The following is a 16,153-nucleotide window of genomic DNA, read 5'->3' on the forward strand; positions in this document are numbered from 1 at the left end:
TAAATGTGGATAAATCTCCAGGTCCTGACAGGATATTCCCTAGGACCTTGCAGGAAGTTAGTGTAGAAATAGCAGGGGCTCTGACAGAAATATTTCAATTATCATTAGAAACGGGGATGATGCCGAAGGGTTGGCATATTGCTCATGTGGTTCCATTGTTTTAAAAAAGGTTCTAAGAGTAAACCTAGCAATTATAGGCCTGTCACTTTGACGTCAGTGGTGGGTAAATTAATGGAAAGTATTCTTAGAGATGGTATATATAATTATCTGGATAGACAGGGTTTGATTAGGAACAGTCAACATGGATTTGTGCATGGAAGGTCATGTTTGACAAAGCTTGTTGAATTTTTTGAAGAGGTTACGAGGAAAGTTGATGAGGGTAAAGCAGTGGATGTTGTCTATATGGACTTCATTAAGGCCTTTGACAAGGTTCCACACGGTAGGTTAGTTAGGAAGGTTCAATCTTTAGGTATTAATATTGAAGTAGTAAAATGGATTCAACAGTGGCTGGATGGGAGATGCCAGAGAGTAGTGGTGGATAACTGTTTGTCAGTTTGGGGGACGGTGACTAGTGGTGTGCCTCAGGGATCTGTATTGGGTCCAATGTTGTTTGTCATATACATTAATGATCTGGATGATGGGGTGGTAAATTGGATTAGTAAGTATGCAGATGATACTAAGGTAGGTGGCGTTGTGGATAATGAAGTAGGTTTTCAAAGCCTGCAGAGAGATTTAGGCCAGTTAGAAGAGTGGGCTGAAAAATGGCAGATGGAGTTTAATGCTGATAAGTATGAGGTGCTACATTTTGGTAGGAATAATCCAAATAGGACATACATGGTAAATGGTAGTGTATTGAAGAATGCAGTAAAACAGAGTGATCTAGGAATAATGGTGCATAGTTCCCGGAAGGTGGAATCTCATGTGGATAGGGTGGTGAAGATAGCTTTTGGTATGTTGGCCTTTATAAATCAGAGCATTGAGTATAGGAGTTGGGATGAAATGTTAAAATTGTACAAGGCATTGGTAAGGCCGAATTTGGAGTATTGTGTACAGTTCTGGTCACCGAATTATAGGAAAGATGTCAACAAAATAGAGAGAGTACAGAGGAGATTTACTAGAATGTTACCTGGGTTTCAGCACCTAAGTTACAGGGAAAGGTTGAACAAGTTAGGTCTTTATTCTTTGGAGCGTAGAAGGTTGAGTGGGGACTTGATAGAGGTATTTAGAATTATGAGGGGGATAGATAGAGTTGATGTAGATAGGCTTTTTCCATTGAGAGTAGGGGAGATTCAAACAAGAGGACATGAGTTAGTTAAGAGTTAGGGGGCAAAAGTTTAAGGGTAACACGAGGGGGAATTTCTTTACTCAGAGAGTGGTAGCTGTGTGGAACGAGCTTCCAATAGAAGTGGTAGAGGCAGGTTTGGTATTGTCATTTAAAATAAAATTGGATAGGTATATGGACAGGAAAGGAATGGAGGGTTATGGGCTGAGTGCAGGTCAGTGGGACTAGGTGAGAGTAAGCGTTCGGCACGGACTAGAAGGGCCGAGATGGCCTGTTTCCGTGCTGTAATTGTTATATGGTTATAATCGCTTAGAGCATTTCAAATTCTCAAGGTACTTCTGTGAAATTCCTCACTTGTATGATGCACTTACTGTATATACTGTAGCTCCTCAAGTGACTGAAGAATGTGTCGTTCCAGAGTTGCTCTCTCTGAACAGGTGCACATTTACGCAAATTAGGCTCTGCACAGACTAAACATTATTTCTGGTTTCTTCTGTGATATATTACCAAGATCTAAACTGCATTTTAGATAATTTTTTGGGGACAGAATGTTGTATTAAAGAGGTTGGTGTTGAGTGCCGTCGAATCATTGCCAAGTCATAGCAATCCAGTGGATAGTGAGGTGGTCCATAGGGTTTTGTGGCAAGATACGGAAGTAGCTACTGCGCAGGTTGGGACTCGGTCAGATTCAAACTCAGGACCATTTGCCTCAAAGTCCAATCCGATGCCACTACGCTACCGGCTGATGGTGTAGCAATGTTTTAATAATTGCAATCTTTTAAGATGCTTGTAACATTCACTTTAGACATTCATCTCATAATTTTATTATGAAAAAGAAGCATTGAAAGATGTGATCTGTTAATATTTCCTCAGCGTTTCCTATGTTTGGAATTGTTTATTTTGATTTCCACATATTTCACACCAATTTTTATATCTCTGTAAATATTATTGCAATTCTCTGAAAATATGGATATAAGATCCCACTTTTCTCCCTGTATCTCATAACTGTATGACCAGATTCAGCTTTAACTTCATTTACAAGTTTGTAGATGATACCACTGTAGTGAGCCAACTTCAATGAGTTGGAGTACAGGAAGGAGATAGAGTGCTTTGTGACATGATGTCATGGCAACACTTACCTCAGTCAGCAAAACACAAGAGCTGCTTATTGACTTCAGAAAGGTGGGTGGTGCACTTACTCGTGTCTGACTCCAATGTGTTGAGAGCTCCATGTTCTTAGCTAGGAACATCACCAAATGCCTGTCCTGATCCAACACAGACAAGAAAGCTCACCAACACCTCTACTTCCTCACGAAGCTAAAGAAACTTGGCATGTCCCTGTGGATCCTTACCAATCCCTATTGATGTGCCACAGAAACGCATCTGTCTAGATGCATATTGGTTTGGTATGGCAACTGATCTTCCTGTGATCACAAGAAACTGCAGAAAGTTGTGGGCACAGTTCTGCACATCGCAGGAACCAGCGTTCCCTCTTTGGACTTTGTCTATAATTCTCCCTGCCTCAATAATGTAGCCAACATAATCGAAGCCCTCACCCACCCTGGACATTGTCTCTTCTTCCCTCTCCCACTGAGCAGCAGATACAAAAGCATGTAAGTGTGTACCACCAGTGTCAAGAACAACTTCTATCCCACTGTTATCAGCCTCCTAAATGGACATCTCGTATGATAAGACGGATCATTGACCTCACAATCTACCTCATTATGATCTAGCACTTTATTGTTTACCTACACTGCACTCTTTCAGTAGTTTTTACACTTTATTCTGCGTTGTTATTGTTTTACCTTATCTAGCTCAATCTAACTGTATATTTGATCTGCGTAAGCAATATGCAAGACAACTTTTTTGAGAATTTGCAGGCCATTTTACACAGCTTTAGGTTAAGTTTTGTTTTATTATTATCTAAGTATTCCTTGAGCCTATCTCAAATTCTTCTGAGGTTTCTGGATTTCTTTTAAATCTCGGGAAGCAAATGCCAGGAGTTGTATTAAAAAAATACAACAGTTTTGCAGTCCTAAAACAGTTCAATTGATCGAACAGTTTGCTTTGTCCGTCTTTCATCTTTCATCATCTGGACCCATGAATGGCCTTCTTGGTCAGGCCCAGGAGCAAGCCCACCAGTTGGTCCTCCAGGCGACGCGCCCCCTTCTGTTCTGGGTGTCCATATATCAGAAGACGCACAGTGCAGTAGCTTTGGATTCTGATAGATTTTATTTGCTTTACTTTTGCCTTCATTGTAGTTCCAATAAAAGTACTAGAATTGGTTTTGCCTGTTATTAGAAACTGAGATGACATGGCTAAACGTTATGCTGTTTGCATAGATTGCCTTGCCTATAAATACACTGGATTTATGAAGCAGCATAGAAGAGGATCCAGAGAAACTTATATACTTGAGAGAAATAACGACAGGAAAAACATATATGGTTTGTTTGGAGGCCCATGAGTAAACTTAATGCTAAAAGAACTTGATTGACTCTTTTTATTTTAGCCAGGAGCAGCAAATCTTCCAGCTTCAGCGAAAAATACAAGAAAATGAATTACAAGTACAAAAGGCATTTTTGGAGCATGTCGACCCTGTACTCTTGCTGAAAACACAGGTAATTCTGAATACCATGGTGCTAGTACAATGTATTGCGCTTTATATGCATTTCTACATAACTCTGGGTAGAAATTGGAACAGGTCCTGGATGCATGAAGCACACAGAATGGAATTGAATTTGTAGTAATGTATGCTCAATGAACATTTTTTTAATATACAAAACTACAAAATTTCACAAAATATGAACATCAAGTACTTACAAGATTGTGAACAAATTCAAATTAAAATATGATTATTACTGTCTATAAAACAGTTAATACCTAGGGGGGTGTCCTCACCGTTTCAGGAAATCCCTCACTGTACCCATCGTGATTGCATTCTCCCTCTCCAGGGACACCCGGGCACGAAACATACCCCTGGAAGAGGGGCAGGCAGAGCACTCGGCTGTCCGCTGCCTGGACCTGTGAATGGCCTTCTTGGCCAGGCCCAGGAGCAAGCCCACCAGTTAGTCCTCTGAGTGACCCGCCCCCTTCTGTTCTGGGTGTCCATGTATCAGGAGCGTGGGGGTGAAGTGCACCCAAAACAAAAAGAGCAGCCCCTTCAGATATTCAGATTGGGGCTTCAACCTCTTACACTCCATATAAACACGGTAAACAATATACAATATAGCAGTTCTACAAACATGAAGAAATCTGCTGATGGTGGAAATCCAAGGCACCACACACAAAATGCTGGAGGAAATCAACAGGCCAGGCAGCGTCGATGGAAATGAATAAACCGTTAGTGTTTCAGGCTAAGACCCTTCATCAGGACTGGAATAAATTAATGGACGTCAGAGTAAGAAGGGGGAGGAGGACCAGAAGGAGTACAAGGTGGTAGGAGAAATTGGGAAAGGGGCGGGGGGTGAAGTAAAGAGCTAGGAAATTGATTGGTGAAAAAGATAAAGGGCTGGAGGAAGGGAATCTGATAGGAGAGGACAGAAGATCATGGAAGAAGGGGAACGAGGAGGAGCACCCAAGTGGCGGGGTGAGGGGGGAGCAGTGATGGACAGGCAAAGATAAAAGGTGAGAGGGGGAAACAGGAATGGGGGATGGTGAGCGGGGGCAATTACCAGAGTTCGAGAAATCGATGTTCATGTTATCATTTGGAGGCTACCCAGACAAAATATAAGGTGTTGCTCTTCCACCCTGAGTGTGGCCTCATCGGTAGAGGAAGCCATGGACTACCATGTTGGAATGGGAATGGGAAGTAAGCAGTTATGTTGTATTTTGATTACATTCAGAAGAGGATATAAAATCCAACCATTTCTATTAAGCATGTACAGTGCATAGATCCAAAGTGACATTTCTGCTTTGTGATGATATGGGATCATTGGCTTGGAATGTTAATGCTGTTGCTCTCTACACATATAGTCTGAACTGAATATTTCTCCACCTGCCCACTCACCTCCTCTCTGACCTCCAATCAGGGCCCCAAGCAGTCCTTCCAGGTGAGGCAGTACGTCACCTGCAAATCTGTTAGGGTCACCTATTGTATCTGGTGCTCCCGATGTAGCTTCCCTCTACATTTCTGAGACCTGATCTATTGTAAACTGGGGGACCGCTTTGTCAAGCCACTCTGCCCATCTGCCAAAAGCAGAATTTTCTGGTGGCTAATCATTTTAATATCTTTCCCCATTTCTGCTCCAACATGTCAGTCCATGGCGACCACTTTTGCCACGATGAGCTCACTCTCAAGGTTGGAGGAGCAATACCTCATATTCTGTTTAGATAGCCTCCAGCCTGATGGCATGAATGTCTATTTTGTCTTCCAGTATTTCTCCCCTCCCCCTTCCCTCATTCTATTCCCCACTCTGACCTCTTCTGCTCAGCTGCCTATCACCTCCTCCTTCTCTTTCTCCCATGGTCCATTCTCCTCTCCTATTAAATTCCTTCTTCTCCAGCCCTTTGCCTTTCCCACCCACCTGGCTCCACCTATCACCTTCTAGCTATCCTCCTTCCGTCCCCCCCCACCTTTTTATACTGCCATTTCCCCCTTTTTTCCAGTCCTGAAGAAGGGTCTCAGCACGAAACATCGACTGTTTATTCATTTCCATAGATGTTGCCCGACCTGCTGAATTCCTCCGGCGTTTTGTGCATGTTGCAATGGATTTCCAGCATCTGCAGAATCTCTTGTGTTTCTGAGCTGAATATTTCTGTTTTTGTTTAACGATATTCTTGAGAGCTATCTTGCCCTTAACTAGCCTATTTATAATACGTAAGATAGCCTAGAGGGTCCTAGAAACAGTGAGTTCCCTTGACCCTGATTCTTTGCAATGCTATTAAAAATAATCTTTGTCAGAGATTTCCAATCAGGCATCTTCTCAAGATGCAGCTTGAACCCATGGATATTACTTGTATAATAACCTACTCATGATTAATTACACCTTTACTCATTTATCTATCAATCTCATCTATTTTCTATCAGATTGCTTTATTTTCTTGAGGACCAATTCATTTATTATCAGCCATCCAGCTTTTCAGCTTTGCCTTAGCAATAGCAAATGTTCCTCTCAGAAAAAAGATTGTATGTTCAAACTCCATTACAGAGGTTTGAGTGGTGATCAAGTCAACTCAAGTCGTCAAGTCAAGTTTATTGTCATTTAAGTATATATATGTATACTGTCAAACAAGACCACATTTCTCTGGATGGGGTTGTAAACCACAATAGTACATATAACACACAGCAACTTAGCTAAGTGAGAATGAAATCTACGGATGAATTCCACATAAATTAACAAAGTAAAGTGCATAAATTAAAGCAACACACACAAAATTCTGGAGGAACTCAGCAGGCCAGACAGCATCTATGGAAAAAAGTACAGTCAACATTTCGAGCCAAGCCTCGTCGGCAGGACTTAAATTAAATTATCTTGTAAGGTACAGAACAGGTTAACCCAGGGACACTTTGAAAGTGATGCAGCAGGGAACTCAGAAGCCTAATGACCTGAGGGTAGAAACTGTTTCTCATCCTGACCGTTCTTGTTTTTATGCTTCGCAGTCTCCTGCCCAATGGACAAAGTCAAAGAGGATGCTGGATGGATGGGTGGGATCCTTAGTAATATAAAGGGCCTCACATATGCAGCACTCCTGATAAATGTCCCACATGGATGTTAAGGAGACCCCTCTGATCCTCTCAGCCGTTCTTACAGTCCTTTGTACAGAATTCTGGTCCGATGCTCAGCTACTCCCATGCCAGGTGGAGATGCAACTTGAGAGATGGAATTGCCTACAGGAAATGCGTGCAGGGGGAGATATCATCGTTTCATGAGAAGTTGCAGAATACTATGGTTCTGCTTAAAACAAATGATAACAAAAGGAAACATAAATTTGACTTTCTGTGCACTAACCTTCAGCCACATCCATTATTTATAATTATGACCGCACTTTAAAAGCACCTCAGCAGCCATGAAGTGGATCCTCCCAGGGCATCGATGTAGTAAAAGTTACTTTGACCTTTTCTATATCCTTCCATGGTGTCAGTTTTTTTTGCATGGGCCTCTCAATATCATAGGTTTGAAGAGCTAATCAAGGGAGCATTCAAAAAGTTGACAGCAAAGTTTGGCTGCAACTGAGCTGAAAGGTTGTAAAGATTAGCTTTTTTGTCACGTGTACATCAAAACGTTCAGTGAATGTGTCATTTAGCATTAATGACCAACACAGTCCGGGGATTGTGCTGGGGTGGAATGGAAGTGTCGCTGCGCTTTGGGCACCAAAGTAACATGTCCACAACTCACTGACCCTAATCATACACCCTTGGAGTATGGGAGGTATCTGGAGCACATGAAGATAACCATGTTGTTATAGGGAAATAGTAAATTAAACTCGTTAAAGATAGCGGCAGAAATCAAACCACGATCGGCGTTCACTGGCGCTGTAAAGAGATTGTGCTAACCACTACACTACCGAGCCACCCTGTATGGTGGATGTCTGAACAACTATCTCCAGAGAAATACACACAAGTTAGTCTACACTAAAATTGTACCCCTTTGTTCCACAAGATGTGTAAGGTGTCGAGACTTGTATCTTCAACAAGATGGGATATAATGAAATAATCAACATACCAGAACCTGCATTTCCAATAAACATTGCAATATTTTTCTTTAGCAGCTTCACCCTCCTTGTGAGAATGTGAGACATTCACAGCTTACAGAAATGTCCAAAGTGGTTGACTGTGGAAAAAAGGATCTACAGCAAAGACTGTCAGCAGCTGAACTTGAAATTGCACGTCTCAAAGAAAATCTCAAGAAAAATGCACAAAAATACATGGAAGATACGAAGAGAATTGAAGAGAAGGTAAAGAGTCTAAATGATGATTTATAGAACTAATAACAGTGAAATGACAATAGTAGATAGTGCAAATAAACTTTAATATTCTTCTGAAGTTTTAGTAAATTTAAAACTTGGTGCCAAATATATTCAATTATGATTTCAGGACTTTTTCCCTTGAAAAATTAATTGTATTCTTAATGATTATTAACAGTAAGATGTCAATGTGGCTGGATTTCAAAGAGAATAGTTGAAACTCCACATTGGCAACATTGTAAAATTGTGCATTGGACCCATTAATTTCAGAGCAGCGTTTTCACACAGAGGGACACATGGTGATGAGGTGAAGATTGTCATGTGAATTGGAGAAAGATAGAGATAAAAGAGGAACATTTCCAACTTCTACAGGAGTGTAGATTATGGGCTGGCCATGGAGACGGATTACAGCAGTGTGATTGTGAAGGCATACAAGAATCTCATGGCAATGATTTTTCACAGCACTTGTCCTGTTCCATGACAGTTTGTATGGAAGTTCAAACAGAGGTGCAGAGCCGCGCAGCTGGGTGACAGAGCTGGCAGACCTACTCCAGCAGCCTAGCTTGAATCCTGACCTCTGGTGCCTTCTGTGTTCTTGTGCCTGTGGAGGCATTCTCCTGATGCACTGACTTCGAGTCTAGACCAACACAGCATGGATAGGAGCCCTCTGCCCAACCAGTCCCTGACGGCCACAGTGCCCACCCAACTAGACCAAATTTCCTCTGTTCAGCCCCTTATCTCTCTCAGTCCCACCCCTCTATGTTCAAAGATTCAAAGTACATTTATTATCAGAGTATATATGCAATATACAACCCTGAGATTCATCTTCCGACAGACAGCCGTGCAATAAAGAAAGCCATGGATACTGTACAAAGAAAGACATCAAGACCCCAAATGCACAAAGAACAAATTGCACAATATGGCAAAATAAAGCAAGCAAGACGCAGAACATAAAGCACCAAGCCACAAAGTCTTCAAAAGAGTCCAGGCATATTCAGTTCGGCTCTGTTCATCCAAACCCAGTTCGACATCTTACCTATCCAAATGCTCCTCTGTCATTGAACACCCCCAAGTTCTGCAGTACTCTCCCCACAGGCAATCAGAACAGTTACCCAGAATAAACTGTTTAAGTTCGTAAACTTCTTCATAACTATTGTAGTTCTTCGGTGTTCAGAATGCGAGCACAGTTGGATTCAATGTTCACCTGCCCCCTTCCACTCTCCAGGTTGTGCAAATCAATGGCTGAAGTGGCTGAAGGCCATTATTTATTTTACTTATTTACTTACTGATAGAGTGCCGAGTGGGGCCCTTCGAGCCATGCTGCCTCAGCAACTCCTGACAACCCTGATTAACCCTAACCTATTCACAAGGCAAATTACAATGAACATTTAACCTACCCAGTACATCGTTGGATTGTGGGAGAAAACCAGAGCAACCGGGGGAAACCCAAGTATTCCACGGGGAGGATATACAGACTCCTTACAGAATGGCATGGCTGTTGAGCTCCAAGCTCAAGAATGCCCAGAGCTGTAATAGCATTGTGGGGACTGCTATGTTACCATGGCACCACCAATCCAAATATTTCTGAAAAAAGACTGGTTTCTCATTAATTATTATTTAAAATGTTTCAGATGAAGGCACGAGAGAAGTATATTAGCAGCCTGAAAAAGAAGATGCAAAAGGAATCTGAGCAAAGTCATGAACGGCAACAGAGGATAGAAACTTTGGAGAAATATCTTGCAGACCTGCCCACCCTGGACGACTTTCAGAGCCAGAGCCAACAGGTAATTAGAACTTGAGATCATTCCTGGCAGATTTTCAGAATCTGGTCAAACATTGTTAAGCACAAGTGAACAAGCTGATAGCAAATACAACATTAAACAGTTTCTTGGATGTTGAATATTTCTTTCCAAACGGGAGAAGCAATTAACATGTTTGCTGTGGGAAAATCTTGCATTGGCTGGGTCTACAATGGCCTACAGTGTTTTCCTATCCTGTGCATTGGCCTACCCTACCATATACCGGTAGGGTAGGTACTCGTACCTCCTGTATCGAATAAAGTGGCCACTGAGTGTATGTTCGTGGTCTTCTGCTGCTGTACCCCATCTACTTCAAGTTTCGATACACATTCAGAGATGACCATTTAAACATCACTGCTGTAATTCATGCCTGCTTGATTTACTTCCACCTTCCTGACAGCTTGAACCAGTCTGGCCATTCTCCTCCGAACTCTCTCATTAACCAGACATTTTTGACCACAGAACTGATACTCACTGAATGTTTTATTTTATTTATTCACCATTCCCTGTAAACTCTAGAGACTGATGTGCATAAAAATCCCAGAAGATTGGCAGTTACTGTGATACTGAAACCACCCCATCTGGCACCAACAGTCAAAATCACTTACATCACATTTCTTCCTCATTCTGATGTTTTGTCTGAACAACAGCTGAACCTCTTGACCGTGTCTGCATGCTTTGCTGTCTCATGATTGGCTGATCAGATATGTGCATTAATGAGCAGGTATACAGGTGTACCTAATAAAATAGCCACTCAGTGTAGGCAACACTGGATTAAACTCTGGCCATTGATCCTATGAAGCGGTTTGACCAGCTGCGGCATTACCTCTGCTGCCGCTTCTCATTTAATAAAGGTAGAGCAAGGGGAAACCTAGCAACAGAATACCAAGCATGAACTCTGAATTGAAACTAAAGGAGATTGCGGCAAAAAGGAGACGCATCTTCTCAAAACTGGTCAAGATGGTCCCCTCTGTCCATGTCCAATACTGATCTGTTTACAGATCCATTTTCTCCCCTCACAGGATCCGTCTTTCTGAGCTCCCCAGGACCTCCTAGGATCGCTGACGTGTCACACTCCTGAAAACCCCAGACCTGCTTTATGCTTCTTCCAGGATGATTATCTTCGCACAGCGGTCATCTCCAGCCTCATGACCAGCAGCCTATGCTACTCACCTCCCCTATCCACCAGCTCCCATCCTCCCATCACTGACTCGCACTCTACCCCCACCACTCATCCATTCTCCCCACACACTGATAGGGAATCTGCTGGAAAAGATAGCTAAAACTATGCTGAAGTATTTCTTCCCACACCCATTGCCTTTTACACCACAGAAAATCAGCCCTCATTACAGCTGGGCATGTTAACTTGTTTCTGTCTCCACCAAAGTTCTCGGAATGATTCAGTGTTTACAGAACTTTCACAATTATTGTACATTATTTTTAAGATTTTCTCATATATTGTAGCTCCAATGTTGAAAAAGTTCTGCCAACAGAGATCTCAGAGGAAAAAATGAATGATTCAGCTGAACTAGTAAATCATTCACAGTACTTGTTGGTAGAATCATGGAATCATATAAAAGTAGAGCACAGAAACAGGCCCTTTGGCCCATCTAGTTCATGTTGAACCATTTAAACTGCCTACTCACATCAACCTGCACCGGAACCATAGCTCTCCATATCCCTACCATCTTTGTACCAATCCAAACTTCTCTTAAACATTAAAATGGAGCCTATCATTAAGCTGGCAGCTCATTCCACACTCTCACAACACTCTGAGTAAAGAAGTTTCCCCTCATTCCCTTTAAACTTTTTACCATTCCCCTTTAACCTATGATCTCTAGTTGTTATCCCACCCAATCTCAGTAAAAAAATAGCCTGCTTGCATATACCTTATCTATATCCCTCATAGTTTTAGAAACACAGAAACATAGAAAACCTACAGCACAATACAGACCCTTCGGTCCACAAAGCTGTGCCGAACATGTCCTTACCTTAGAAATTACCTATGATTACCCATAGCCCTCTATTTTTCTAAGCTGCATGTACCTATCCAGGAGATTCTTAAAAGACCCTTTCGTATCGACCTCCACCACCGTTGCCGGCAGCCCATCTCACTCACTCACCACTCTCTGAGTAAAAAAACTTACCCCTGACATCTCCTCTGTGCCTACTTCAAAGCACCTTAAAACTGTGCCCTCTCATGATAGCCATTTCGGTCCTGGGAAAAAGCCTCTGACTATCCACACAATCAACATTCCTCATCATCTTGTACACCTCTATCAGGTTACCTCTCAACCTCCGTCACTCCAAGGAGAAAAGGCCAAGTTCACTTAACCTATTCTCATAAGGCATGCTCCCCAGTCCAGGCAACATCCTTGTAAATCTCCTCTGCACCCTTTCTATGGTTTCCACATCCTTCCTGTAATGCGGCGACCAGAACTGAGCACAGTACTCCAAGTGGGGTCTCACCAGGGTCCTATATAGCTGCAACATTACCTCTCGGTTCCTAAACTCTGTCTCATGATTGATGAAGGTCAATGCACCGTATGCCTTCTTAACCACAGAGTCAACCTGTGTTAACCACAGAGTCAACCTCTCGTATCTCTCATCTCGTATACCTCTATCAAATCTCCTCTGAATCTTCTAAATTCGTTGGAATAAAGTCCTAACCTATTCAATCTTTCCTTATAACTCAGGTCCTCCAGTCCTGGCAACATCCTTGTACATTTTAACTGTACTTTTTCAATCTTATTTACATTTTCCTGCAAGTAGGTGATTAAAACAGCACACAATACCCTAAATTAGGCCTCAACAATGTCTTACACAAATTCAACGCAACATTGCACCTCCTGTACTCAACACTTTGATTTATGAAGGCCAATGTGCCAAAAAGCTTTCTTTATGACCCTATCTACCTGTGATAGCGCTTTCAATGAATAATGAATCTGTATTCCCAGATCTCTTTGTTCCTCAGTGACCTATTGTTCACTGTGTAAGACCTACCCTGGTTGGTCCTGCCAAAGTGCAACACCTCCCACTTGTCTGCATTAAATTCCATCTGCCATTTTTCATCCCGTTTTTTCCAGCTGGCCCAGATCCCACTGCAATCTCCGATAATCTTCCTCACTGTCCACTATGACCCAATCTTGGTGTCATCTGCAGATTTGTTGATCCAGTTAATCACAGTATCATCCAGGTAACTGATACATATGACAACAATGGACCCAGCGCCAATCCCTGCAGTATACCACTAGTCACAGGCCTCCAGTCAGATAGCCAACCATCTACTACCACTTTCTGACTTCTCCCACGAAGCCAATATCTAATCAAATTTAGTACCTCATCTTGAATGCCAAGGGACTGAACCTTTTTGACCAATCTCCCATGCAGGAACTTGTCAATTAGCTTGCTAAAGTCCACGTAGACAGCATCCACTGCCTTGCCTTCACCACTTTCCTGGCAGCTTCCTATAGTTTCCTATTTTATGTTTAGAGCCTTTGTTAAACAATGGAATAACACTGCCTATCCTCTAATCCTCTGGCACCTCACCTGTCACTAAGGATAATTTAAATATGCCTGCTAGGGTCCCAGCAATTTTTGCACTCATCTCCTACAGAGTCCAAGGGAACAACTTGTCCGAACCTAGGGATTTATCCACTCTAATTTGCCTCAGGACAGCAAACAACTCCTCCTCTGTAATCTGTTTTGGGTCCATGAACTTGATGCTGCTTTGCCTCACTTTGATTGGTTCTACGTCCATCTCCTGAGTAAATACAGATGCAAAAAAAAAATCAATTTAAGATCTCCTCTCTCTTTTGACTTCACAAATGGATTACCAATCTGATCTTCCAGAAGACCAATTTTGTCCCTTGCAATCCTCTTGCTTTTAACATAGCCGTACAGTCCTTTTGGATTCACCTTCGCCTTGTCAACTCCATGCCTTCTATTAGCCCTGCCTCTCCCTGCTATGCAACTCATTTTTTTTCTTAACCAGGGCCTCAATATCTCTTGAAAAGCAAGGATCCCTAAACCTGTTATCTTTACCCTTTATTCTGACAGGCATATACTCTGCACAAAGCTCTATACAAGCTTTGTGTCTGTACTCACTGGAATTTAGAAGGATGAGGGGAGGATCCCATTGAAACCTTTTTGAATGAAAGGTCTAGACAGAGTAGGTGTGGAAAGAACGTTTCCCCTGGTGGGGGAGTCTAGGACAAGGAGGCAGTAGCCTGTACTCACTGGAGTTCAGAAGAGAGGGTAAACTAATTAAAGCCTATTGAATATTGAAAGGACCAGATAGAGTGGACCTGGTGATGATGTTTCCTATAGCTGCAGAAGGCACTGCCTAAGAATAGAAGGACATCCTTGTAGAACCAAGATGAAACAGAATTTCTTTAGCAAGTCTGTGGACTTCATTACCACAGATGGTTGTGGAGGCCAAGTCATTGGGTATATCAGAATACAGAAGAATGGAGTTGAGAGGAATAATAAGTCAGCCGTGATGGAATGGCCAAGAGATTCCATTAATGGGTCAAGTGGCCTAGTTCTGTTCTTGTGTCTTATGGCCTTATGGAAACAATTAACATTTTATGTTGAGGTTTCTTTATCAGCTTCTATTTTCAACATCTGTTTTTATTTCAAGTGTAAATTTTCATTGTTTTTGTTTGTCCTATCATATGCTTTCCGTTCTGGGGGCCTTCACAAGTGTCGTCGTGCTTTCATTATTTTTCATCTCTACCCAAACAGCTTCATGCACTGGGGTCATACCTCTCTGATGTGTTAGAGCCACAATTAATAGACAGTTTCTCTCCTCCATCTTTTCCTGATCTAAATGCCAGAGGCCCTTCAGTATTCAGATGTGATTTCAGTCTGCTTATCCTCATTAGTTACCCTCGATACATCCGCTGCACTTTAAATGTTAAGTGTATCCATGTACAGAGCTTTGTTCTTTAATTACTTTTGTAGTCTTATCTACTGATATATTCTTCAATTGCTGAAATGGTTCTCAATTTTAACATATTGTCCACACTATTTCAAATTAAGTCAAACAGAATTTTAGAGAGCATTTTAATAATGAAAGTTCAAAAATTAAGAGTAATTTGACAGGAAAGAATTGCTCCGATTTTCATTAAATGAAAATAAATGTCATTTGTGATTTTGCATTATTTCTATCACAACCGTATAAGTGGCAATAGAAATTATAAAAATATTTGAATTAAAAAGTGGGACTTCACATTGGCCAAGCATTTTAATTCCCATTCCGAATGTCGGTCCATGATTTCCTTTTGTGCCAAGATGAGGCCACGCTCAGGATGAAGAAGCAGCACCTTGTATCCTGTCTGGATATCCTCCAACCTGATGGCATGAATGTCGATTTCTCCTTCCGATCATTTAAAAAAAGCATTTCCTCTCCCTCCCATCTTCTCCTATTCCTCACTTTGACCTTTTACCTCTTCTCACATACCTATCACTTCCTCACAGGTCTCCGCCTCCAACGGTCCACTCTACTCTCCTATCGGATTCCTTCCCTCCAACCTTTCCTAACCTGACTTCACCTCTCACCTTCTAGCCAGCTTCCTCCCCTTCCCATCCCTACCTTTTCATTCTGGCATCTTCCCCCTTGCTTTTCAGCCCTGAAGAAGGGTCTTACTTAGCCCAAATCATTAACTGTTTGTTCGTTTCCATAGATGCTGCCTGACCTACTGAATTCCTCTAGCATTTTGTGTGTGTTGCTCTGGATTGCCAGCATCTGCAGACTTCCTTGTATTTTTGAAATTATATATTCCCAGCCCTCAAAGGAATTGGTCTTTTGAAACTAAAGCTATTGCAAAATACATTATGTACAAATTGAACCATTCTGATGTGAAATAGGGTCTTTCTTACTAATTATGACATTTTCATTTCTCACACACATACGTGTACGCTATACTTCAAGAAGCACGCATTTCTACAGAAAAACAATGAAGCGATTAGTCTTGTATTTCTGGATTGACATTAGATGAAGGGAATGAATCTGTGGAACTTTGTGCAACATGCTATTCAGATTCAATGAGATACAACTTTTATATTCATTTCTCTCTCTGAATGGTGGAAATAATCAAATTGAGCTTTGGGCAGCTATCAGTAGATTCTAATTAATTTCTTGATGTGAATTATTTCAAAGAATCAT

At 41.7% G+C, this 16,153-nt stretch overlaps 1 protein-coding gene across 3 annotated transcripts in view; it reads left to right on the forward strand.

The window, feature by feature from the left end:
- The window catches only part of cep85l (centrosomal protein 85, like), a 322,550-nt gene that overhangs the window by 276,246 nt on the left and 30,151 nt on the right, over nucleotides 1-16,153 (forward strand). For 2 of the 3 annotated variants that reach the window (XM_073057398.1, XM_073057396.1), the window contains exons 5-7: nucleotides 3,792-3,900; nucleotides 7,988-8,176; nucleotides 9,817-9,969. In XM_073057398.1, the coding sequence (XP_072913499.1) occupies nucleotides 3,792-3,900; nucleotides 7,988-8,176; nucleotides 9,817-9,969 (451 nt within the window). The remainder of the gene's footprint in view (nucleotides 1-3,791; nucleotides 3,901-7,987; nucleotides 8,177-9,816; nucleotides 9,970-16,153) is intronic. The other variant, XM_073057397.1, reaches the window with a different exon arrangement.

This window comes from Hemitrygon akajei, chromosome 9 (genome assembly GCF_048418815.1).
Source record: "Hemitrygon akajei chromosome 9, sHemAka1.3, whole genome shotgun sequence".
Lineage (NCBI taxonomy): Eukaryota > Metazoa > Chordata > Chondrichthyes > Myliobatiformes > Dasyatidae > Hemitrygon > Hemitrygon akajei.